The sequence below is a fragment of the Typopeltis vanoorti genome, chromosome 16 (assembly GCF_054136105.1).
Source record: "Typopeltis vanoorti isolate ZY-2024b chromosome 16, IOZ_Tvanoo_1.0, whole genome shotgun sequence".
NCBI classification, from domain to species: domain Eukaryota; kingdom Metazoa; phylum Arthropoda; class Arachnida; order Uropygi; family Thelyphonidae; genus Typopeltis; species Typopeltis vanoorti.
Genome location: NC_143564.1, coordinates 1,601,984 through 1,629,644, shown reverse-complemented (window position 1 = coordinate 1,629,644; position 27,661 = coordinate 1,601,984). Strand labels below are relative to the sequence as shown.

The window sequence follows — 27,661 nt, the reverse complement described above, 5'->3', positions numbered from 1 at the left end:
CTTCTAAATCAGTCTGTTCAGGAATATCATTTCATTGTTGTTCATATAATTTCCTTGTGTATTCAATCCATCTTTCCATGATTTCTTTTTTATCCATTAGAATATGGTCTCTTGAGTCTCTAATGACACTTGCAAGGTTTGCTGTATTTGTCGTGCTTGTCATTTCTCTGCTTCTGTGTTTTCTATCAAGGTTTTCTATATCTATACATTTATATTTAATCCATTCCTCTTTGGCTTTCCTGCATTCTTTTTTTATTTCTTTATTCATGCTTTTATATTCAGGTTTGTTCTTTAACTTTTTTCTTTGTTCCATCAACATCAGTATTTTTTTTTTTATTCATCCAAGGTTTATTCCTTTTCCTTTTTAATTGTGGGAGTGTATTTTTGGCTGCTTCATTGATGCTATTCTTGAATGTTTGCCAGTTCATGTTAATTTCATCAATTGGCATTCTATTTTCTGTGTGAGTTGTGGTGTCAGACTTGTTAAGGGATTTTGTGAATTCTTTTATAAAGCAGTCTTTAACTTCTTGGTTGTTAAGTGAGTCTGAATTATAAGTTGTTTCTCTTATGAATGGTTGGCTTGGTAAGTTTTATTTTGATTTTTGCAATCACTGGGTTGTGGTCCGATCGTATGTCTGCTCCAGGATATGTTTTTGTTTGTGTTATTGCATTTCGGAATCTTTTGTTTATTATTATATAATCAATTTAGTTTCTATAAATGTCCCCAGGGCTTGTCCAGGTATATAGTCTTCTGGGAGGATGTTTAAACAGTGTGTTGGCAATTGTTAGGTCATTGGTTTCACAGAATTGAATTAATCTTTCACCTCTTTCATTTCTGATTCCAAGCCCTTGGTTTCCCATGCAAAATGAGATTTTTTTCTGAGCCCAGTTTTGCATTGCAGATTGAGATTGCAGTTTGGATGTCTTCATAAAATTGTTCCAACTCTTCATCTGGGTGATCTTGGGTTGGTGCATATGCTTGGATAATATACAGGTTGAATGGTTGTGCAGTTATTTTGGCTGTTATGATTCTGCCATTTATGGGCCAATATCCCTGTAGAGATTTTGCAATTCTATTACGATTTTTTCTTCTTATTATGCCTGTATCTGTCCACCTCACTTCACTGATCCCTGCAATATCGGCCTTCATCACTTCTAATTCCTGGAGTAGGTTATCTAATTTGCCTGCCTCTTAGAGTGTTCCGACATTCCATGTTACTATTTTCAAGAGATTGCTCCTGGTTTTCAGACAAGGTCGATTGAATTATAACTGTTAAATTAGGAATAAAAATTAACTATATATTAATAGCAGATCTTAATTCTAGAGTTGGAAAATTCCAAGGCCAAATGTCTAAAGAAAATATGGAGATATTTGCATGAATAACAAATGGTCAAGAACTATCAGACTTCTGTACTTTCAAAATGGTAAAATAACCAGCACTTTTTTCAAAAAAAGAATATTAATAAATATACTTGGAATGGCAGACGAAGAAGATCTATAATTGAATATATTATTACTAATCAGAAACTAGCTCCACATGTACATGTTTACAGAGGAAGTGAATTTTTTTCAGATTATTTAGTAGTCTCTAAAACAAAAATACTAGCAAAATGGAGAAAGGAAGTAAATAAGAAAAAACAAGAAATAGAACAAGTATACAAAGTATATATCTATTACAATAAGAAAGCATTAGAATGCTATATCAATCACGATTAAAAGATTACCTAAAAGAAGTCCAAATCAGTAAAGATATAGAAGAATGGAAAACTTTAATAAAGATAATCCATAAAGCAGCCTCTGATGTACTTGGAAAGAAAAATAAAATATTAAAAAGAAAAACATTAAAAATCTGGAACACAGATACAGAAAATGCAACAAAAGAAAAACAAATGGCATACAAATCACTCCTTCAAAAACAGAAAAATATACAAAAACAAAAGAAATATAATTAAAATCATAGTACAGAAAGCAGCTCACCAAGATTCTTCGGACAAGAAAGCCTACAAGATATTAAGGAAATTAAACAACAAAGATAGATATACAACACAAATAAACATAATACAAGAGAAACGATGGATAGAACATAAGAATTTATGGTATAACTCAAATTTAAAAAGAATATAATAATGAAGAAATCAATACTGATATAGAACCAATAGAACTAAAAGAAGCAATAAAAGTATCAAAAAATAGAAAATCAACTGGATTAGATGGCATAAATACAGAGTTTTGGAAATATAGCAGAGAATATTTACATCATAGATTCTTAAAATTAATAAATAACTGTTGGAGGAAGTGTGAGGTTCTATAAGATTGGTTAAAAGATAAGGTTATACCCATATTTAAGAAAGGAGATAGAGATGATTGTGGAAATTAGAGGAATAAGTTTATTAAATACAGCTTACAAAATTTACAGTAAAACCCTGAATAAAAGACTGAAATATTGCAAACAATCTACTCTCATAAGAAAAATGGTTTCAGACATGGAAGATCGTGTATATTTATTTCAGCACAATATTTATGTGCTACAACATATTATTGAAAAAAAAAAAAAAAAGACAGGAATTTAATTTAGGGACTCACATGGCCTTTATTATTATTATTATTATTATTAAGAGAAACCTCAAGGGAGTCAGAGACTCATCAAGGGAGGCCACATACTACATGCACCGGCTATCATTCATTCACACTGCTTCCACTCACAACATTCAATGGCAATCCATTCCAACCATGCACCACCCCATGAGAGAAAAATCTAGCCCTCATTCCCCTTCTTAGTGACATTCATTCTCGGCTTCCAAGGATGCACTCTTGCACTTTCCACATCCTCAATAAATTGAAAAATTCCATCAACTGAAAGTCAGTATGACCCTTTCAGAAGTTTTTAAGTCTCAATCATATTACCCCTCTATCTCCTGTTTGCTAGTGTCTGCAGTTTATAAATTCTCAATCTGTGTCATAATCAGTATTCCACAATCCTGATATCATTTTTAACATTCCTTTGCCCTCTCTCCAATATATCAGAATCACAACAGAAAGCAGATCCACACACAATAGTCCAAGTGAGGTCTTATCAAGACCTTGTAAAGAGGCAAAACGACATCCCTATCTTTACATGTGAACGTTCATTTCAGCATTGCAATTATCTTCTGAGTTGTATTTGCAATCTTTGCTACATGGCCCCTGAACTTCAGCTTCTTATCTACTAATACTCCAAGATCCCTAGCCTCATCAGTTTCTTCTAGCATAATCCCACCAATATAATACAACATTGGTTATCTAATCATGCCGAAGTGAATGACTTTGCATTTACTGACATTAAACTGAAATCCATTTTCCCATGCCTACAATTCCAGCCTATTCAAATCGTTCTGCAAGTACTGCACATCAGTAGCATTCCTGATTACCCTACCTATCTTTGCATCATCAGCAAATAGCTGTATGTCGCTTGTCATACAATTCTCCCCAATATCATTAATTGTAGATTGAATAACAGTGGACCAAGCACTGATCCTTGTGATACACCAGTTGCTATTTTTTTATTTATTTATTAATCTTTGTACTGGTTATTAATCTTTGGACATGATGTACTACCCTTACATCATGTCCAAACTTGATATAGGCCTAAGACTTTACAAGTGTTTTACCCTATGCCTGTTCTAGTTATCATTGTAGTCATTCTCTGGTGGCAATGCCATACCACCAGTGTGCCCTGTAGAGCCCTCAAGGAAAGAACTTTTATATCCTTCTGCATAAGCCCAAGCTGTTTTAAGTCCTTATAGCTATCTATGCTCCATACACTATGTAAAGAGATGATGGCGCTGGTAAACCTCTGAGTAACCCCCCCCCCATATCTTACTAACTAGATCTTGGTTATTCTTATAATAGTTTACCTTATTATTATGGCTATAGGCTAGTGGGCGCCCTCTTCCCCCTGGACATCAACTACCCAAACGTCACCATCTCTTTTAATCAATAATCTGGCTAACTTGCGGAGGTCCTATAATGTGGTTCCACTGCAGCCTCCCAACCTTTGTCGTTCAGAATGGAAACCACGGTGTCATGCCTCCGCATGCAGACCCCATGGGTGCAGAAGCAACACTGGGCTATATGAGACAATGTCTCACTGTAGTGGCAGCCAGTCCCACAGTTTGAGTCATCACTACCCCATCGAGCTGTGCGGGCAGGACCCCTGAATTGTTCCCCGTCCTGATAAGGTCTGGACGAGGATCACATACCCCATATACCACTTTTTGATATCTGTCAGTCAATCACCCTCTTATCTATGCTAATATTCTATAACCCAAACCCATATTCCCCAATTTATGCAAGTCTACCATGCTGTATTCTGTCAAAAGCCTTAACAAAATTCAACAGTATCATGGCATTTCCCCTTGTCTAGTTCAATGTGAGCAAGTTGCTAAAACACGACTTTCCCTTAGTAAACCTCTATTTTGCTCATTGCAAAGTAGAGATTCACTGTCAACTCATTTCCAAAATCTTCACCACCACTCCTGAGATACTAATTGGTCAATAGTTGGATACATTGGTTTTTGCATCACCCTTATGCAATAGAATTACCATGCATTCTTTCCATTCATGTGGAATCTTCCCTGTTCTCAGACTCATATTAAACAGCCTGGTCAAAGGAATAGCCAGTTCAGCTGTTGCTAAATTCTTATTCAGTTTGTGCAACAGCTCTAATATCTTGTCCTCATATGCCTGAGTTTCTTCATCCAGTGAGGAAGTAGCAGCGAGCTCAATGTCACATACACCAGGTTGATAGCTTTTAACAAAATGGGCACTTATTAGTTTAACGTCTTCTGTATCCGTAACCCTCACACCATCTGCGTCTAGAAGAATTATTCTTTCTTTTACTTGCAGCATATTGATAGAATTTTTGTGGGTTGTCTTTAGCATGCAGAGCCTTTATAGATTATGAGAAAGCTTTTGATAAAATACACATATGGAATATAATGAAAAAACAAGGATATGCCATTACTTTGTATAGATTGGTACAAGCTATACAAAGCTTACAAAAGATACTAAAATACAGTTACAGTTAGGTAATAAATTAACAGAAGAGAGTGAAATAAACCAATGTCAGGCAGGGGATGTAGCTTATCTCCAATTGTATTCAATATGTGTATTCACAAAAGAAAACAAAAGTCAAGGCATTTAAAGGCCAGGATCATGTTAGATCAAAAATAGTTATAGAAAATAAAATAACAGAAAAATGACATGGTTTAATTATTTAGGCTGCATAATAACATATCTAAAAGAAAGAGATATAGATGAAAAGATAAAGCCATCTCAGAAAATCTGTGGAATAATTAAAAGGACACTGAATAAAAATACGAGAAACTCAACTAAAATTTTACAAAGTAACGGCCACCTCCACTGTTATATGGTTCAAAAACATGGATAGTTACAAAGAAAGATGAAAGTAAAATACAAGCTGCAGAGATGAGATTTTTAAGAACAATTAAAGGATGCACAAAATTGGACCATATAAGAAATGAAGACACAAGAAAAGAAATAGGTATTTATAACATAAGTCAAAAAATATAGATAGAAATGGAAAGAACATCTATTCAGGATGGAAATGATATTGGCTACAAAAAAGAGGTGGATAGATATAGTGTTGGATTCTGATTATATAGAGATTAGAGTAATTATTATTTGGTTCAGAATCCAACATGATCTTCCATCACAAAGGCTAAACTTGTAAATAATATTTAATGGAAACAACTTATTTTACAATTTAATATTCATATAACTACTTTAATTTTGTCTAATATCTAATTATTTAATCAAAGATATATGTATTAATAGGGATAAGACTATTAAATATTATTAAGCTATTTTAATTATTACTATGTTAATATTATAAGAATTTATATTCAATATTTTAACTGCGCATTTATTGAAATGTAAATATTGTCTATTTATTCCTGTTTGTAGAAGTTTAAAGTTATGCAATAGCTCAATTTTATTATATTTTGTTTTGTTGTCATGGAAACGTATGTAAGTGAGCGAGCACGTTTTGGAACACCACGTGAGGTTTATTGAAAAGAGTTTTAGAAAGAAATCACGTGAGAATAATCACATGAGCAATTTAGGGGAAAAAAACAGATATATAAGCGACGAACGCTGGAATTATTAATTAATTAGGAGATTAGAGATTTATTAGAGAGAGATTGGCATTAGGTTGGAATTGGGCATTCGGGAATCACAGTGCGATAATAGCGAGTCGGCAAATCACTCGAGCAGCTAAATAAATTCTACTAGTCGAGAGGCAGTTAGCTAATAAGTTGTAGAATAACAATTATAGCTACGGAAGACAGCTGAGTGACTACTAAATAGACTAGCAATACTTGAATTGAGATTTAATTTCAGGGCCGACCTTTCAAGGACACAGAACCTTGAAACAAAGTACGAAGTTACTAAAGAATAGTAGTGTCTAAGAATTAATTGAATGCCGGAAGAGTGAACAACTGTGCATATAAAACCTAAAGTTAAGGAATTATTGTGTTGCCCTATTTCATGAGTGATCAGTAGTACTTTATGCAACAACGTTTGTTTATGTGTATTGTGACCGATGATTAATTCAATTATTGCTTAGAAGAATTATTTTAATGAGTGCCGTTTACTGTTTAAAGTGTTTACAGTTATAAAAAGTGTATATGTATTAGTAGATGAAGATAGAAGATTATCGGTAAGATTATTCCAACCATTAATATTTCTATACAGAGAAGTGTGTGAGTTTCATCCTAGAATTTCCTTATATTAACAATAACTATTGTGGAGAATTAGCTAAAGTGTATATTTAAAAGTGTTTGTTTGTGAACAGGTGTTACTGCAAATTTTATTGTATTAAGGAACTTTATTAAATAGCTAAAAGGAACTGTGAGAAGACTGTATTACAGATAACAGAATTACCATTGTCTGAGTTTGCATGACTTTATTATCAGAAAGGCTGAAGTGTTTATAATAACTTGTTTAGTATTTGGATCTTAAGTGTATAATTTGTGATTTTAAAATTAAATGTTTGTTTTTTTAATCAATAGTTGTATTTTGCCTGAATCTCTTTTACTGCACCATTCATAAAATATTCAAACCAAAGCGGGAAAGTTAAGTAAGTTAAATATACTCGGCCAGTATATAAAATAACAACATATAAGGGAAAGGTTGTTAAGAGTTGGTTTATCTTCAATTCTTGAACTAATTCACACATAAAGTGGCGCAGGCTTTAAATATAAATTTTCTTTATGTTTGAATTAGAAATCAACTTGCAACCTATCAATTAGTTAAGAACATCAAAATAGTAATCATGTCGGATCCAAAGTATAGATTAAGAAGAAGTAAGATCCAACAATAGACCAAAGGGGGGGGGGGGAGAAGATGAGTGACAAGATGGAAAGACCAGTGAAGCAGTAACAGGCAAATGTTATCCTTAAAGAGAAGAAGAATAAGCAAATATTAATTACAGTAACTTGAATACTTTGCTGTATTTCGGCAGCATTATATTGGGTAAATGAGGGTGAAGAAAGGCGACCAAAGTCAGGCCTAGAGTCGTAAATGGAATCTCAGAGTGGGCTCGATTAGGTGGTCTGGGCTGAAGATCCGAGAATGAGTCGTTCCGAAATTTGGGACAGTCTCATGTATCCAAATTTGTTGAGGTTTGGGAAGTTGGGCAAAGGCAGATTCGAGGAATAGCCTCTCGTATTTGTATCTGCTGCAGTTCTTCCATCATATCCTGAGTGGCTGTACTGGTGGAACCAGTTGTAGTTCTTGTGTTCAGAAATTCTGATATTGGCTGTAGTAGGTTTGCGGCGGTGTGCGTGCGTGGGGGGGTCCTTGCATTATATGGTTTTAGTTTTGTGATTTCCGCAGGCCAAGGGGTAACCTTTTTAAGTAGCCCATGCAGTGTTCTGATTTGTGTAGGAAGGGAGAAACTTGCCTCCTTACTTCTAATCCTGGTGTCTACCTTCCTATTGACTATGATCCCACGAAGCTTTTTAAAGTTACCCTTGGCCTGTGGAAGTCACAATCTAAAACTGTAGACCAGCTTCCTAGATATGGACTACAAAAAATTCATAAACAATATATTACACAGAAAAAACAGTCCACTTTAATCCCACTCCAAGATACTTCAGGCCTCAATCCAAGCATATTTCCTTCCAATATCTCAGCTATGTTTCAGTTCACCATAAACTCAGACTATTTTGTTTAGGAAGGAAAATTCTATAAAGAGATAGAGGAACAGCTGTGGGTTCGTCATTTTCATCACCCCTGATCTACTTCTTCATGTAAACCTTTGTAGAAACAGCATAACCCCACTGTCTGGCAAAGCCTCACAGATGATTTGTTCTTTATTTGACCACATGACCTGGATATACTCCACATTTTCTTAACATATCTAAACAATCAACAACCCAGGATCCAGTTTACCTAAGAAAAGGAAAACAAGTGTCCCATTCCCAGACACTGATTACACACTAGCCTAATGGATACTTGACATTCTCCATTTACAGAACACCTACAGATACCGGTAGATACATTCACCAGCAGTGCCACCCCTCCAACAATATGGAATTATAAAAACTTTATATAACAGGGAAAAATTAACCAGTTCTTATAACAGTGTCCTAACCACTGAACTTGACCATATTCTCTACACTTTTTTAGCCTATGGCTACAATCTTCAAAAAACATTAAAATCATGTAATCGCAAACCCCATCTCCTTCCCCTTCAGAGCAGAGATTACACAAGATCTATCTTTCTTACATACTTACTGCCCTCTTCCGTCGGGGACGGGTTGAGTCTTACACGTTTCCACAACAACCTCCAGGAATCTCGGTTTCTTGCGTGGCTGGTGAGCTGTCTATATGTTTGTAATCCGGAGTTGACCTTTACTGATGTTATCCATTTAGTTCTTGGTTTTCCATTTTTTCTTTTAATCTTGCATACAGAGCAAGGTTGGGTAGCCTTTTTGATGGCATTCTCTCGACATGTTCGTACGTGAAGCTGTCTTCTTTTTATCTTTTCTATTAATAGGTCTGTATATATTAGGTTTTGTCTTACAGTTTCATTTGTTTTCTTTTCTGTCCATTTTGTTTTATTTATTTTTCTGAGACATTTCATCTCGAAAGCCTCCAGTTTTTGTATCTCTGTCTTCTTGAGTGTCCAAGTTTACACCATCACCCATCAACAATTTGGTATTCTAAAAACACTAACCCACAGGGCTAGAGTGATTTGTTCCAATGACACTGCTCTCACTGCTGAACTCACTTATCTTGGCCAATGGCTATAATCCCCCCATAAGAAAGACAAAATCTTATTCTTCTTCCTCTGCATGTTTTCCTGCTTCCATTGCAGGGTCCGCATGTTACATAGATATGACTTTGTTAGTACAACCCCCAGTCGGCCTGTTGCTAATTGGGAAATGTATTTTTGACTGTAGCAGAGTGTGTGTTCACAGGGCCGGATGTTTGCCTGCTTGGGGGATGAAAAACCCCAGATAAACTGGGAAGGGGGGGGGGGGAAATCCTGCTGTCCATGCCCAAGACTGGCTAACTTGGCTATAGCTGAGAAAGATTGTTAAGCTCCTCGCATTGTTATGGGAATCAAACCTAGGACACTCCTTTCCCAGGCATATGGTTGCAAAGTGCACAGCCACTAGGCTAACTGCATGGACTCAGACAAAAAACTAAATCTTCCCCAGAAATCCTCATCCTTCCCACTGTCTACCCCAAAACTGTCACCATCCCATACATTAAAGGCACATCTGAAAAGATATCTAGTGTTTAACAAACAACTATGCACCGTATGTAAACTGTATATTAGCAACTCTCATCCAAGGACAGAATCTCTCCTTCATCACATCCAGGAGTCTATGAAGTGCCCTGTTCATGTGCCTCAGTGAACATAAAAAATACATCCGGCACTATCGCTATGGCAAGGTCTAGCAGGCCATGCTTTAGATACCCTTGCACACAGGATCAATTGAAAAAAGTGCTGCACAGAAGCTTTTATAAGTCAGAGAGGTTGTTCCTGGAATCAATAGAAGCCTTGAAACATATTCCAAATCTCAACAAATATGGCTGTATAAATTTGCCAGATTTGGGAGACAGTCATCTTGAGACAAAATAATACCCGCTTTCTCTCCGTTTTTTTTTTTTTCTTTTCCACCAGCACCATTGGCACCTAATTAGGACTTTAGTCTTTGTGTTGTATGTTACAATTGTTCAAACTAGTTCCATTGTTATACCGGTTTGTGGTCGTCTCGCATACTGTGACAAACTGTTTTCGTGCTCTGAAGATGCTGGATGGAATACCAGCAAAATATCAGCAATAAGTTAATAACTAATTATTTCCTTATCAGTATCTGTTCTCATCTATACCGTTAAAATTAATCAACAACAACTTCCCAAGTGAGTACTGTATGATCATGGTCACCAACTGGAGGCAGAATACTTACGTCTTTAACTGAAACCTCCTCTGACACTATAATTAAATCTAACAATTTTTGACCACATGTTCCTTCTGTCACCCACTGCTTTAGGAATTTGTCACACAACAGCTCAATAAATTCAATTTCATTCTTCTTACAGTAACCCAATATGTTTGGATAATTAAAGTAACCCATTATGATTACTCTTTTTGACAGAATTATGACCTCTTTTGCTTTTCTTTCTGTGTATTATAATTAATATTTTAGTATATGTTATTATTTACTGAAAAATAATAATTAAAAATATATGAGCAATTTCGATAAACTGCATTGTCATTCTTTTTATATATAGGCTGGTGAGGCATTTTCTCCATTCCTTTGGCATTTGCCCTTCTATATTTTTAAAATAGCTTCATATATTTTGTCTTCTAGTTTCTTTCCTCATAATTTCGGCAACTGTGCAGAATTTTATCTATTCCCAGATATTTGTTATTCTTTCTTTCTGAATAAATGTACTATATTGCTAAGCTCTTGGACTGATGTTAACTCTACAGATTCATCTTCTACAAAAGTAATTGGCATATAAGTTTGTGTTGCAGAAGTAACATTCCTATGCTCTGCATCATGTTCCCCCCCCCCCCTCCTTGTTTGCTCAATGATTCTCGTCCACCTCTGCATATATCTAGACCAGGCTTATGTCCGCCTTTAACTTGGTTAATTACATTTTATCTTCTACTATCACAGATTTTAGGCCAAGTGGTCTATTCTGATTTCAAGCAATCACTTTGAATCCAATTTTCCTTTTTCCATTTATTTTATATCCATATAGTATTTTTGGGAATATGCTATTGTCTATCTGATTTAATTTTCTAACCATTTTTGTTTATATTTACTTATATAGTAGTTAACTGGTTTTATATTCAGGAATTGTAAAATTTCTTCATTTGTTTTATAATCCCACTAGATATATCTAGCTGTTTTCTGAGAAATTTGATCTCTGCTGTTTCAGTCCATTTATAGTTCATGCTTCTCCTATAACAAAGATGATTTGGACATTATATAGTTTGATCATGGTGTTTTTGTAGCAGGGATGGCTTAAATATATTATTTATTATGCCATTTACTATAACAAAATTTGATATTTTAAGGTCTGTTATCTTTTTCATCATCATATGATAATTCACATTTCACATAGTTACTTGCTCTAATATTTTACTATCTATCACTGTTTTACTTCTTTGAAAGCCATTATTTTTGTCTTTACTTTTTGATATTCTCATATTGTTCTGAAATTTCATTTAATGATTTTACTGATCTCTGCAGACCATCTTCTGATGTAGCTAATGCAATCTGATCAACTGCAAACAATAGTGTATCTATCTTTATTTGCATAGCAATGTTTAGGCTGCTTCCAGATTGTTATAATTTTATATTAAAAAAAGTGATAGAGTAGATCCTTACCATTCTTTTCAGGCAAATTATGGAGACTACAAGCATATTAGAAATAATTACCTTAATTTCCTAACGTTTCGACCTTCATATTAAGGTCATCGTCTGGAGTATATACACTCATGAGCAGTTGAATTAGAGATACCTGCCTAGTAACAGGTACCATCCCCTGATGACAGCGGCAATGTGTCATAGCATGGATTCCACAAGGCACCGGAAGCATTGGGCAGCCAAACTGATCCATCACTGCTGCACACCACTCACAATGCACGGAGATTGGTCGGAGCAGGGTCCAGGACGCGTATATATCTCGCGACAGTATCCCAGATGTGTTCAATACAATTGAGGTCAGGGGACCAGCCAAGCATCCTCATGTCTGTGGAGTGTCCATCCACCCACAATTTGGGAGCGGTAGGCCGGTGCATTGTCTTGCAGTAGGTACAGGTTTCCTGCAGGGTCCAGGACGCGTATATATCTCGCGACAGTATCCCAGATGTGTTCAATACAATTGAGGTCAGGGGACCAACCAAGCATCCTCATGTCTGTGGAGTGTCCATCCACCCACAATTTGGGAGCGGTAGGCTGGTGCATTGTCTTGCTGTAGGTACAGGTTTCCTGCAGGGTGCAGGAAACCTGTACACGTATATATCTCGTGACAGTATCCCAGATGTGTTCAATACAATTGAGGTCAGGGGACCAGCCAAGCATCCTCCTGTCTGTGGAGTGTCCATCCACCCACAATTTGGGAGCAGTGGGCCGGTGCATGGTCTTGCTGTAGGTACAGGTTTCCTGCAGGGTGCTGTAGGTGCAGGAATGGGTGCACATGATCTGACAGCAGGTCCCTGTATTGTTCGCCGATGAAGGATGATGGTAGATGTACCAGGAGACCCATTTCATCCCACGTAAAGTCCCCATACGAGGATACCACCACCTGCCCGAACTGAACCCTGCTGGCAAGAGGGATCCATCGCTTCATGTGCTTGGCGACGCACTCGTACCCTGCCATCGGCATGTACCAACGTGTACACACCGATGGCAGGTCATCTGGACTGATGAGTACCTCGACTCATCAGTCCAGATGACCCTTTTCCATGCATTGAGGGGTCCAATGGCGGTGTTCCTGCATCCATGCTAATCGCTGTGCCTTGTGAAATGCGGTGAGCAGAGGTACCCTAGTCGGCCATTAGCTTCTGTACCCCATAGTGAGGAGATGTTCTGGATACTGTGGCTGCTCACACGTCATTGTTGTCCAGCATTGAATTGACGAGTGATTTGCGGTACTGTGGTCCATCTATCCGCTGTTACCATCCGAGCTAGATGACGGCATCCCCTGTCATCGACACGTTGTACACCACGGCAGTTTTCCCTGGCAGCTGTGGTTTTTACCAGATTCAATGTACTCACAGTACTCTTGACACAGTGGCCCGTGAAAAGCCCAGTGCCTGTACGACTTTGGAGATGGAGTGCCCCATACATCTGGCCACAATCGAATTCGCTGAGATCTCAAGTCTTCCCCATTCTGTGCTCGACTATTACTCAGACGGTCAGTGCAAGGTCTGAAGACATCGTTGTTGTCCAGCATTGAATTGGCGAGTGATTTGCGACACTGTGGCCCATCTATCCGCTGTTACCATCTGAGCTAGACGACAGCGTCCCCTGTCATCGACACGTTGTACACCACGGCAGTTTTCCCTGGCAGCTGTGTTTTTGCCAGATTCCATGTACTCACGGTACACTCTTGACACAGTGGCCCATGAAAAGCCCAGTGCCTATATGACTTTGGAGATGGAGTGCCCCATACATCTGGCCACGATCAAATTCGCTGAGATCTCAAGTCTTCCCCATTCTGTGCTCGACTATTACTCAGACGGTCAGTACAAGGTCTGAAGACATCCTCGTCATGCGCCAGGGCAACCACAGCATGTATCTTTAATTCGACTGCTCATGAGTGTGTACACACACACACACACACATTATATATATATGCCCTGACTACTCTACGTAGAATTGACTGGAAAGGCACCTGTTGTTTACATCACACCAAAACGTGGTATGAACATAAATTTAAGGATGCCTGTAAAATTCTTATCAACCACTCTAATCTTAACAATAATGATGGCCTAAAAATTCCAAAGATATGGGAAGGCACATATTCTACCAACATAACCTTTCTGCCTAAGAGTTAATTATAAATAGGACTGTAGGTAATCCAGGATCTTAACTCTAATATAACAACTCTTATATTAAATTATTACATCACTTTTGCTTTAATAAAACTATCTATATGAAATTGTTCTCGGATGTTATCATATATAGAATATAGCTTTGATGTAGTTATTTTATTTTTTCACTTAGAGGTCAGGCTAGTAGAATAACCGTTGATCAAATCATTGTCTCTTTGGCATACTGTATGAAATGTAACACAGCTTGTCTCTGTATATATATGTGTATACTCCACATGATGACCTTAATATGAAGATCAAAATCCATAATTTGTCTGAAATTAAAAGCTCCTTACCATACTCCTCTTGATGTCTCTCCACTCTTACAACCTAAAGATATTCCCAAACAATCATGGCACAATGGGATTTGAATCTACACCCTGCTGAAGAGTGGAGAGCAATGGGGCTGATTTCATTATATGAAACTATTCAGATGTAGAAGTAGTGATGTGAATACATTTTAAAATAAAAAATTGGACAGTATTATTTATTTCAGCCTGTGCAGAATATGGATTAGAACGATAAATGTAACCTAAGTCTTTAAAGCAAAAACCTAATGGTCATTTTATAGTTTAATAAGCTTCTTAGGTCTATATTTATAATGACTGTAATTCATCTCCTTTCCTACTATATTTAAACACAGTCTGAAATAAGTAATGTTGTCCAATATTTTATATTAAAATTTATTCACATCACATCACTATTTCTACAATCTCTACTTTCCAAAACAAAATCTTACCATTGCTGAAAGAAAGGAAGGAAACACAACGCATGCTAACAAAGCTATTTTAACTAAGGATAAAGTCACAATGCCTTCATCACATATACAAAGAATCATCACCATTAAACTATTATAATGAAATAAAAACAAGACAAATGTAGCATGAGAGTATTATGAAAAATTTATACTTACCTTTATGGTCAGTCTGAAATAATGGTAAAAAAATAAAGTTAGGATTATGTCAGCAAAAGTAATTAATAATGTACAGTTATGAAAAAAAAAAAAAAGCAACTATATAATACTTAACATTTTTCTATAAATGTGAATAAGAAAAGATCCTTTAAATAAAGAGCTTCTGCTTAGCATCAAAACTTATTATTTTTCAAAAGGATGCTAAAATATCCATTACTGTTTTATAGCCACGTGGCAAACCTTTAAAATTCATACTTTAGAAATTGACTTCAAGTTTACTGGAATAAGAATTGCCTTGTTCTTGAATAAGAACCAGTAGTTTGAAACAGATGTCACACCAGTGAATTTATGAGCACTTAATCCAAAGCACAAATGAAAGGTAGATATGTGGGCTCTGAGAAGATGACACTGCTTTTTTTTTTTTTTTTTTTTTTTTAATTTTTTAAGTATACACTACCAAGATAAGAATTATTTTCTAAGTAAAATGTGTTGTCTTGGTAGTGCACACTTAAAAAAGACAGTGGTGGTTATAAATCACTGGATAATTATATCCTTTCTTTTCAATCTACATCATATAGTAAGTAATATGTAGAGAGACAGGACATCATGAATTCCTTTTATAGTGATTCTAATTCTGCTTAACAATAAGATTAAATGTTGGTTAGTAGATGTTAATCATACAGTTTATCATTGTAATGTTAAGACCCTAAAATTTAAACCAACATTATAAAATGCATCGTTTATTAATTACATTCAAGCTTTTCATAAACTATAAACATTTTCATAAAATTTTCAACAAACATGAAACCAGCTATTCCAAACAAAATTGTGTAGTGGAGGGTTACAAACTTCTGCTTTATTCTCAGAAGTCTAGAAAAGCTGAATCCATAAATCCAAATGGAGGCTGTAAAAGAAGCAAATGCAGAAAACTCACTGCAGATTATATACCCATCAGTCACCTCTTGCTACTCTATATAAGATAGCAGCATCACATCATTTGAAGAGAAAAAAAAAAAAAAAAAAAAAAAGTGATAAATCACACCTATGAGAAAAAGGGCACTACATACCATTAAGTTTTCTCATTCTAAAGTATATCTTCTCCATTTTATTTAAGAATAGTGTCAAAAAATAACATCAATTCTTTGCTATTTCTAACTCTTTCTTAGCCTACAGTAAAGAAAGAAGTCTATATTTACAAAAAAACTATTGACCCACTCTCCTCACTAACCACAACATGTAGAAGCCATCAACAGAAACAAGTAGGGCTAATAATACTAAGACTTGGCTCATGAGCTAATGATGGCTTACTACTCCATCTTTTCGGTTAATACCAAAAAAAGGATTGAGTGATCACAAGAGGTGCTAGTGGTTTACCCAAACTGCCAGTAATCATTAAAAATAAATTTGTGAGGAGAAAGGGGTTCATTTGTGAATGTGTGGGATGAGTTTGAGGGCAGACAGAGCTGTGTAAAAGACATGGGCTACATTTGAATGGACCTGGCGTGAGTCAGTTGGAGAAGATGTTGCTTCAAGAGAGAACGACTGAAGTGAATGTAAGATCTGAGAAAGCAAGAGCTGTTGTGAAAAAACAGGTAAGATAGTCAAGTTTATGAATGGAAAGGTGAGTGTTGCAAGCGAAGAAAATACAGGTATCCCTTGAATAATGCGATTAATTAATCCCTCGATGTTACCATGTATATCAGAATCGTGTAAATCAAATATAACAATGGTAAAAATTTCAATTCGTCCATGATTGATTACTGTATTAAGAACACTGGCCAACAAAAAAAAATTTTTTTCCCTGCTGATTATGATCTGCCACTTGTTTTTTACTAATTTGGGTGCGCTGATTTCAAATATCAAACCAATTTTTCTCTATCACGTCAGGTTTTTCCTCTATGGCATTTTCTTTTTGCTAATTTGTAAGTTTTTGATAGTTTTAAGGAGGCAGTACTATTTAGAGGATCAAAAAAATCGATTTATTAATATTATTTTCTGAAAGTATGTACTTTTAAAAATCTGTTCCTAACTTTTTATCAAGAAATTCGAAAAATTCCCGAAGATATAGCCTATTATTCAAAGCGGTGCGCAGATCAGAATCGGAGTGCTCACCGCTCTCGCTTGTTAGTAAATGAATAAATGCGTAAGAACCTGCAATGGTACGTACTGGCGCTTTGAATGCGAGAGAGGCCGATAACCGACCTAATACATTTAGGTGATGAAAAGTAGGCGATGACAACTGCCTAAAACAAATGAAGGCTATATGCGTCATAGCGGACAAAGAACGATCGAAATCAGTCAATCGTTAATTAATCGATCATGAAAGTATAACATTTCAATAAAGTCTCTGTTTTTTTTTTGTTTTGTTAATTGCATGTTAGTCAGCAGTGAAGAAAATACATCATTTACTAACAAGTGAGAGTGACTGTATACAGAAAACCTACAAATACTGGACGTTACCTCCATTTCAACTCAGCTCATCACATAGCTCAGAAACTTAGCATTATCCATAGTCTCAAGAAAAGAGCTATACAGTATACGACAGACAAGGATGACCTACTAATGGAATTAACCACAATATCCAGAAAACCTTCTTTAAATGGTTACCCAAAAAGACTCTATAACAAGATTCTCTTTACTGATATACCACATCAACAACGTGATGACGTCCAATACATCAGTACAATTACGATTCCTTTTGTTAGCAACATTTCCAAAAAAATTAGCTAACCTTTTAAAACCACATAAGATCACCGAAAGATCCTCACCCATTCTACAAGTATTCTGGAGTATATAATATACCTTGCTCATGTGGTATTAGTTACGTAGGTCAGACCTCTAGAAGCTTTGAAACAAGAAAGAAAGAACACATAGGATATGTCAGAAATAACAGACAAGACATTTCAGGCCTTTCATGCCACTTTGCCTCTACTAACCATCACAATGAGTGGGATAAGAGCCTTATGCCATACATAGAAGATAACTACCATTCAAGAACCTTTAAAGAAGCAGCTACAGTCGCCTGTAAAACTGAAAACCTAAACAACAATCAAGGTCTAATTTTACCAGAAATTTGGAAAACTTTTATCAGATCATTAAACATCAAAGAAATGAACTTTCATAACAATTACGTCATGAGCCATAACGAATAAATCACGTTAACGAGACACGCACCTTGTCACGCACAATACCAATTTTTTGTGTGAATTAAAAACATCAGTTATAACCTAGTCTGTAACCTTCATTTTAGCTTACTAGTTTGTATGCCAATAGAAAAATTGGCGTACAAATAAAATTGTACGTCAATTTTTCTATTCTAAATCCTCTAAATAGTACTGCCTCCTTATGAATAATTGTCAAGAAAAAATTCAACATAGTATTATTCGTTATTTAATTGGTCACATCAAGAAAGAAATTAGATCAACATCATACACAAAGCAAGAATGCCTACTGTAACACTTGGCAAAGAAATTGCAATCAGTAGCTTTTATTATTTTTTTTTATGAAACGCCAACTGATCATAGAATGCAAACCTATAATATATGAGCAACATAGGCAGGCGAAGTTATTATTTTTTTTCATATGATCTTGAAATCCCCTCTAGCAGCAAAACTTGGAAATTTTAAATTGAAAACTCAGTCCTCCTGTAAGCAGGATGGTAGTCTCACATGGGCAACTCACCTAAATAAACTGAGAAACATTCATGCACACAGTGGAATTTCAATTTACAGTCTCATGGTTAGGGGCAGGTGTGCTATCTGCTAGACGAAGTCTAAGAGCTAATAAGGATATTCTTATTCCTTAAACAGATAAAGGAAATGTCACTATTTCTCCAGTTGAAAATACAGTGATAGGACTACTGCCAGTCTTTGAACACATCCTTTTTTAAATGTCACTCCCACATGCAAGGGACACAAGGCTTATAAGCAAATCAGATGTCATACATAGGCTGAGATCAAGCTGCTGCTGTGTTTACTGGACATCTACAGATGCCGTATGGTCACTCCAATGCTCGATGATGTTCCACACTAAGCCTCGCCATGGAGTCCTGTTGTTTGCCCTTCTGGCAGCCTCAACTCTCTGAAGATCAGTCACTCCACACACGCCATCCATCCATCTCATTGATGGTCTACCCCTGCCTCTTTTTCCAGGAACTTTACCTTCTATTACTGTTCTGAGAAGTCCTCCTTCCATCCTTTCTATGTGTCCAAAATATTTTAATTTTCTTCTGTCAATGTCCTTAAGGAGCCTTAAAGTTCTACTAATCTTTTCTAACACCCATTCATTTGTACGCCTTTCAGTGTATGATATCCTCAACAGCCTTCTGTAACACCACATCTCAAAAGCAGATATCCGTTTCTTATCTGACTTCTTTAGGTTCCAAGTCTCGCATCCATAAGTTGCTGTTGGAAAAACAACTGTATCCAAAATCTTCAACCTTGTTCACATGGAGATAGATCCATCCTTCCAGATTTTAGACAGGTCTCTGATTGTTGTTTTAGCCATTCCTAACCTTTTTCTGACATCTTCTGAACAGCAATTCTTCACATTAATAATGGATCCCAGGTACTCAAACTTGCTGACTTCTTCAATTCTTTCTCCATTAAGATACATTTGTTTCTCAAGAGCTTCTCTGTTTGTTTTTCCTTTGAGAACCATGATCTTTGTCTTGCTAGAATTGAGTTGAAGTCCTCTGTTATTACTGATCTTGTTAACTTTGTCAAGAATTAGTCCTAGTTTTTCCATGTCATTACAAAGGAGTACTGTATCATCAGCGTACCTCAGATTACTGATCAATCTACCTCCTATCATAATTCCTGTCTTGAGCTCATCCAATGCTTCACGTATGATGTCCTCTGCATATATACTAAACAAGTGAGGATAAAGTAAACATCCTTGCCTAACTCCTTTTCCAACTTGAAGCCAGTCAGTCAATCCAACACCTGTTCTTACTGTGGCTTCTTGCTCCTTATATAAGTTGGCAATCAACCTGATAGTGTGTTGAGGAAAACCCATTCTTTTCATTACTTCCCACAGTTTCACATGCTCAACACAGTCAAAAGCTTTAGAGTAGTCTAAGAAACACATTACCAGAGGGAGTCTGAATTATTTATATTTTTCTATGATCTGTCTAAGGCAAAGGATCAAGCAATCTGTTGATATTCTTTCTGAAGCACCTCTGGCTCTTTCTTTTGACTGTGACCAGATTGACAAGGACAATCTGGTCACAGTGAGTGTTACCAAAACGGTCTTGCTTTTTCTCTTGCAAAAGAAGATCCCAGCTCACATATCCTTATCCTCAATTATAGTATACAAATCAGCAGATAAAATCAGATCCCTCTGACTGAACCAACATTTAACACTCCATATTAAAACTAACATGATCAGATTCTCTAGAAAAATAAATTATATTTAAGTGTACTCACTGCTTAAATGTAGTTTATTTTTATTACTTAGCTATGTAAAACGAGTTTTTTTTTTTTAAATTGCACTACACATGTTCTCTGCAAATCATAGCAATATGAAATTAGATGGCCTACATAACTAAGCTACTTGTATAATAGTAAAAAATTGTATTTTTGTAATGTTTTATTCTAGATTTGAATTAATGCTGGTAACAGGTAAAGCTCACAACATGTAATCTGCTATTTTCCACCATTTAGGGTTCCTAAAAATCATGTTTTAAGTGGATGTACTAAATGTTGTCCAGGCTGAAAGAATAAAAACATAAAAATTGTAAATGTATGGAATTCCTGTCACACTTTATGGCTATGTTTTCTGAAATGTCCACTGCCCCTACATGATTTCAGAAATTTGAATGCTCCATGACATGCAAATTAATTTGAGATTTCCCAGAAAATTCAATGTAACTTAAAAAAGCCAATATGACATAGACCTCATTTTTATTCCCTTGAGCTCTGAAGATGACATAATGTCAAAACAGCTCACACATCGAAAGGGCACTTTTTATTTTTATTATTAATTTTAATTTTCAGCCATTCATCCTTCATGTGAGCCCACTGTATGTATTTCTGTTTTTAATTTCCATATTTTTTTACTTCAGTCTATTTCTTTCTGTAAAAGCTCCACGCATTTTTTAATCAAATTGATGGTCTTTAAACTCTTCTTATAGCTAATTATTTATATTAAGATTCCATTTATATTTCTCAAATTTGTTGCATCAAAAATTCTAAGGTAAATACGAAGATCTTCCAAAGGTATATGAAAAAATTACTTTTCGTATCATTCATTTTTCTTTTTAAATATATGTTTGAATGTATTACCATTCGTGTCTTAATTTTAACCACAGTAAAAAAAAAAACAAATGCTTTAATACTAGGGGTGCCTCTTTAGAAAATAGGCAAAAAGGTACTAAAAGTACTGATGTCTACTTAAGGAGCAACATAAAAAAATTTCAGAAAAAAATAATACTTAAAAATTGAAAATTTTATTTTACCCCTCTGCCACAACATAATTTTTTAATACATCAAAGTCAGCTGCTTTTAATTTTTGGCGAATTTTTTGAACAGGATATGCTTTAATAAAGGTGACGCTGACACCTATAGTAAATTTGGAAGGAAAGCTAAATAAGAAATGTTGTGAGGTATTTCTGTTGTGGCGGTGAGATGGCCAATCTGTATAAAATCATTACTCACAGCAAAGACTTCAACATCTTTGTCAGCTTGAGTTAGAGAGAATAAGTCAGTCTTAGTCATGATCACTTTCTAAGGAAGATAACCTAATTATCTGGGAAAATTACTGCAAAACAGTTCAGAGATAAATACAGTTGAATCTCACTACTGCAAACTTCTTTTAGCACTGCACTACATTTATGGGTCTTTGTAGTTAGGACTCTTCATCATTTGTTACAGTGTCATCAAAAATTTCACAAATGTTATCAAATAAAGACTGCAAATGAACAAACAAAGAACTTTTTTTGAGTGAGTGCAAGAAATGATCCTAGGTATGGATCACTGTCCTTCTGCAAGGAAGGAATTATGTAAAGTGTACATTGGATAGGTAGGTGAACAGTAATTGTTAAGGTTGCCATTTGAAGTATTTATAACAATAAGGATGCGCAGATGTGTTTGTGCGAAGGTAACAAATGTTGGTCAAATCATTTGGAGAAAGAGGAATGAGAAGACGTATCATAAATTATTAGGGAGAATAAATGTATATATGTTTTTTTTTGTATAGTCATTACTCACATCTACAACCCGTATAACAACCTAAACTAGCCGTAGAAAAATCCCACTACAAGAAGATAACCTGGTAAAGTGTTTATAACATTCAACAGCAACCGAAGGAAATCATATTATAACAATTAGAACTGTACAAATCCAGAAGAATATTAACCACCTCACAGGCCATTATGGATCAAATACGCATCCTCATATGCTTCATATCCATCATATATTTCAATGTATTACAATTTTAATATGCACTTCGCATCCATGATAAACTTGACATCTATAGACGTCTTGGCAAGTAGCGTGGTTAATACATGAGGACTTCAGCAGTTTATTGCAGTGTATTTTTTTTTAATTTATTATTATTATTATTTATTTGTTTCATTTTAATTTTTTATTTTATTTTTTTATCACTAGAGGTCAGGCTAGGGAAAAGGATTAATTAACTATGTAGATTTAGTTTACCGGGGTACTTAAGGGTCAAAGCTGTATAACTGAGAGGAGACCTCCACATAGCCTTTAAAGGAATGCAGAGAACCGACCAGGGCTTCTGACCTAATGTCCAATCCTCACCTTCTTGTGGTGCACCCTGTTGGGTATCTACTTTGATACTGAACGAACGAGGATGGGCTGGCAATTTGGGATTTGCCGACCAAATTGTATTTTTATTGGTTAAACCAAAATAAAAAATGATGGTACAACATGACAAAATTTCATGCCGGCTGGGGCGTCGCCCAGTTAAACAAGGCCTCCGTTGTTTTCGCCAGGGAACCAGGACGAACAGCGAAAAGTCAGCTACTGGAACAAATCTGAAAACAAACCCCAACTCAACATCACCAGAGTTAAAGATCGGTACTATCAACGGTACTAAGAAGCCTGAATGGCAAAGAAATGGAGCTAGCTGAGGAATTAGATAAGTACCAGATCGACATAATAGAGGTGACTGAAACAAAAAAGACCAAAACTGGTGAGATCTTTCTGAGCAATAAATACAAAATATTATATTCAGGCAATGACAATCAAGGAAAAGAAGGAGTAGCCGTAGTATTCAACACAAAATACGAGGCTAATCTTCTTGAATGGCAGTCAGTCTCAAGTAGAGTAATGTGGGCAAATATGAGAATGGGGAACTGGACAATGAGACTTATTTGTGCCTATGGTCCCACAGAAGGTTCTACTAAGGTAGAAGTGGAGGAATTTTTAGAGGCTTTAGAAAAAGCAACTGACACAATGAAAAAGGAAAAGTTGGTCCTTGTTGGGGATCTAAATAGTAGAGTAGGAAATGATTGTGAGACATACAAAAATATTTTGGGAAAATTTGGAGAAAAGAGCAAAGCTAATAATAATGCAAATATCTGTTGGATTTCTGCTCAGGACATGGACTGGTTATTACTAACACCATGTTCCAACATAAAAATGTGCACAAATTCACATGGAGAGAAGAGGCTACGAATAAGAAAAGTCTCATTGACTATGTTATTGTTGATAGTGATGTTTTCTCCCTGGTGCAGGACACCAGAGTGTACAGAGGATTTGAAATTGGAAGTGATCACTATTAATCTTGAGCAGGATAAAATTGAATTTCATATTGAAAAGAATAACATGTAAGAAAGTTTTAAAGCGAATAAAAGTTGAGCAGCTCTCAGATGTGAACTGTAGACTAAAATACAGAAATATTATTGAAAAGAAAATGAAAGAGTTTGAGAACAGGAATCAAACCTTGGAGATTCAGTGGCAAACTCTGAAGGAAACATTGATTGATTCTGCCAGAGAGGCATGTGGTGAGGTTGTGTGCAAGGATAAAAAAATCAGAACTACCTGGTGGACACAGGAAGTTAAAGAGGCAGTGAAGGAAAAGAAGAAAGCATATCAAAAGTTCCTGGCAAATAAGTCAGCTTTTACTCTTACAGAATACAGAGACAAATGTAAGAAAGCTAAACAGTGTGTAAAACTAGCTAAACTAAAGTCATGGGAGGACTTTGGCAAGAATATAGAAAATAAATATCAAGAAGGTGGCAAAATATTCTGGAGGTTGTTGAAGAAGCTTAGGAATGGAGGAAAGAGTGCTGTAAAAGGAATTAGAGATGATAAAGGTGAAATGAAAACAGGAGAAAAAGATATCCTTGAAGTATGGATTAATTACTTTGAAAAACTGCTAAATGAAACAAGCAGTGATGACAGCACAGTGATAAAAAAACACTGACCAGGCATGCAGTCAGGAATACATATCCATACTTGAAGTAGAAAAAGCCATCAAAGGCTTGAAATGTGGAAAGGCAGCAGGAGTAGATGATATATGACCAGAAATGCTGAAGTATGGTGGTATAACAGTCTTACAGTGGCTGCACTGCATAGTTCAGAAAGCCTGGACAGAGGGCTGAATTCCCGATGATTGTAGTAGAGCTCTCATAGTACCCATATATAAAAATGGAAATAAAACTGAATGTGAGAATTACAGAGGTATTTCCCTACTGAGTGTTTCTGGCAAGATCTATGCAAGTATACTTGAGAAACGGTTGAGAAGAATTGTGGAAGAAAAGCTTGGTGAAGAACAAGCTGGATTCAGGCCAAATAGAGGCTGTCAGGATCAGATCTTCACTTTACGACAAATAGTCGAGAAAGCATGGGAATATAACAAAGATTTGTATTTAAGTTTTGTCGATTTGGAAAAGGCATATGACAAGGTGCCAAGAGAGAAGCTATTCAATACGCTGCAGTTATATGGTGTCAATGGGGCATTATATCAAGCAATACTTAGTCTTTATTTGAGTTGTGAGTCAGCAGTTAGAATTGAAGGAAGTACAGGAAGATGGTTTAATGTTAAATCTGGTGTGAGACAAGGATGTACATTATCCCCTCTGTTATTCATTATCTATATGGATCACATTATGAAGGAATGTGGTATTAAACCTGATATCAAAATTGGAGATGTTAATGTCAGCTCTTTGCTTTATGCGGATGATGTTATACTTCTAAATAAATCCACTACAAGTCTGCAAGATTCTCTGACTAAATTGAATAGCTGTTGTAATAGATATGGTATGAAGGTCAGCAATAAAAAGACAAAGACAATGAAAATAAGCAGAATCATTGAAAATGTCAACTGTGTTGTGAATGGAGAACCTGTGGAACAAGTAAAACATTTCAGCTACTTAGGCACAATTTTTACTGAAGATGGTAAACTAAATATAGAAATAGACAACAGAATCAGCAAAGCTGGAATCGTGGGAAGTCAATTGAATAAATTCATATGGAATAAGAAAGAAATTAGTCGGAACACTAAATTAGCTGTATACAAGACAGTGTTCAAACCAATTTTAACTTATGGATCTGAGAGCTGGGTCAGAAGTAAAACACTTGACCAAAGACTAAGACCGCAGATATGAGAGTCCTGAGAAAGATTAGAGGCGTGAACAGATGGCATCAATGGCAATATCATATTAAAAATGAGGATATTAGGAAAGAACTTGACATTGTCAGCATCCAGGAATGCGTTAGCAGAGCTAATCTCAGATGGTATGGTCACTTAAATAGAATGGGAGAGGAAAGATTAGCAAAACAAGTGTTCTCTGCCAGGTTGGCAGGAAAACGACCCAGAGGAAGACCAAGATATAGGTGGATTGATACGATACAAAGTGCCTTGGACGAGAGAAATATAAGATCTGATAATGTTGGAGTCTTGACAAGTAACAGACTGATTTGGAGGAAAATTGTAGATAGGAAGTTAGTAATGATGTAATTTTTTCATGTAGTACTGTCATATCCTGTACACCCCTTGAGGGTACATGGCAGGAATTTGATGATGATGATGATGATGATTTAGTTTACCGGTATACAGGACTAAAGCATGTAGCTTGGTTCCTTATACCCTTGTATCCTTCTGATGATGACCTTGATACAGGAGTTAAAACGTCGTTTTATTTTATTAGTAATTAATAAAATAATCTGTTCAACATGTGTGTTTTTGTGTCCCTAAATTTATAAATATGAATGCTGATCACCGTGTAACCTTAAAAGAAAGTTTATTTTGTATGTTTTTTCAAGCTACCAGTTTTTTTTTTCTCCCATACAGGATTTCCACAGGATTAAATTAACAAAAAATAGTGGTCGAAGAGTTTGACAAGAAAAGTTTACATAGCAGTATGACTTTATTCTTGAGTATATTTATGAAAAAGGTATTTGCTACGAAGCTGGTGAGTTGCAGGACAATACTTTTTGTTGTGCAACGGTGGCTTAATGATGGTAGAGCTAATAATTTAGAGAAATAAGGGATATTAAAGATTGACCCTCATTTCATAGCTGAAAAAAAAAAAAAAAAAGTTTCTGAATATTTTAGATTATGAGAAAACAAACCTAGTCATCTTTTATTAGTGCCTTTTGATAAAGGTTTCACTGGCCTAATAGCTGTTTCAAACTGGTTGGTTTTCTCATCAGAGACCTAGCAGAAATCTTTTTTTTTTTTTTTTTTTTTTGGCTATGAAATAAGGATGCATCTTTAACATCCCCTATTCCTATATATTTCAACGTATTTTGTTATATATTCATATAACATTCAACATATATTATTACTATCTGACCACAGAAGCAAGAGCTATCGCTAGCAGATTGCCAAGAAGAGTCAATTCATGTTGAAGGGGAGAAAGGAATAATTTGATGTAGGAATTCATCCATCACGTGCTTTATGCATTAAATTTTCTCTCATCAGAGACCAAGTAGAAACTTTTTTCAAAAAAAAAAAAAAAATCAGCTAACGCCTTTTTATTCCCGTATACGGGAGTAGGCGAGGCCATTTAGCCCTATCTAACTTTTGGAGACTGAGTGGGCAGTTCAATCTCCACTGGTACCCAATCAGAGACAGATGGCCCAAAGCTATCATAATTAAGAGGTACGCAGTGAAGAGAGACGGCTCAAATGTGCCGCCATCTCGTGGTCCCTAACACAATATATTTAATGTCTGAAATAATGTGGGTTCTACGGTCGATTTTCTTGAGTTTACAGGACGAAAAACCCGAGTTTCCGGGAGGAAAAACCTGCTTGCCCGTGCCAGAGATCGACTAACTCGGGAGCCGGTCGAAAAAAGGCTTAGAAAAATTTCCTCTAGTCGCCGACTAGACTCGAAACGAAGTCTTCCTTCGTGCGGCCAAGCGCGATGGTGTGCAAACGCCACATCCACTGAGCTACACAGGCTAGAAACTTTTTTTTGGCTATAAAATAAGGATTCATCTTTAACATCCCCTATTTCTATATACTTCAACTTCACTGAAATAAAGCCTTTGGCTGTTTTGATTATTAATTTAGAAAAATGTCATAAGTTAAATGTAGGGCACCACTAAAATGACACCTTTTTGTTATTTGACAAAATACATGAACGGAAGGGAGGCATGGTGATAGGTTGCTAATATTTACAAAGAATCCTTCAAATGACAAAA

The 27,661-nt window shown here is 35.8% G+C and overlaps 1 protein-coding gene across 1 annotated transcript in view; it reads right to left on the bottom strand.

Moving 5' to 3' along the window:
• Positions 1–27,661, bottom strand: part of LOC150097829 (uncharacterized) — an 84,171-nt gene that overhangs the window by 18,679 nt on the left and 37,831 nt on the right. Inside the window, exon 3 of the mRNA XM_090406131.1 lies at positions 15,043–15,055. Within this exon, the coding sequence (XP_090262257.1) occupies positions 15,043–15,055 (13 nt within the window). The remainder of the gene's footprint in view (positions 1–15,042; positions 15,056–27,661) is intronic.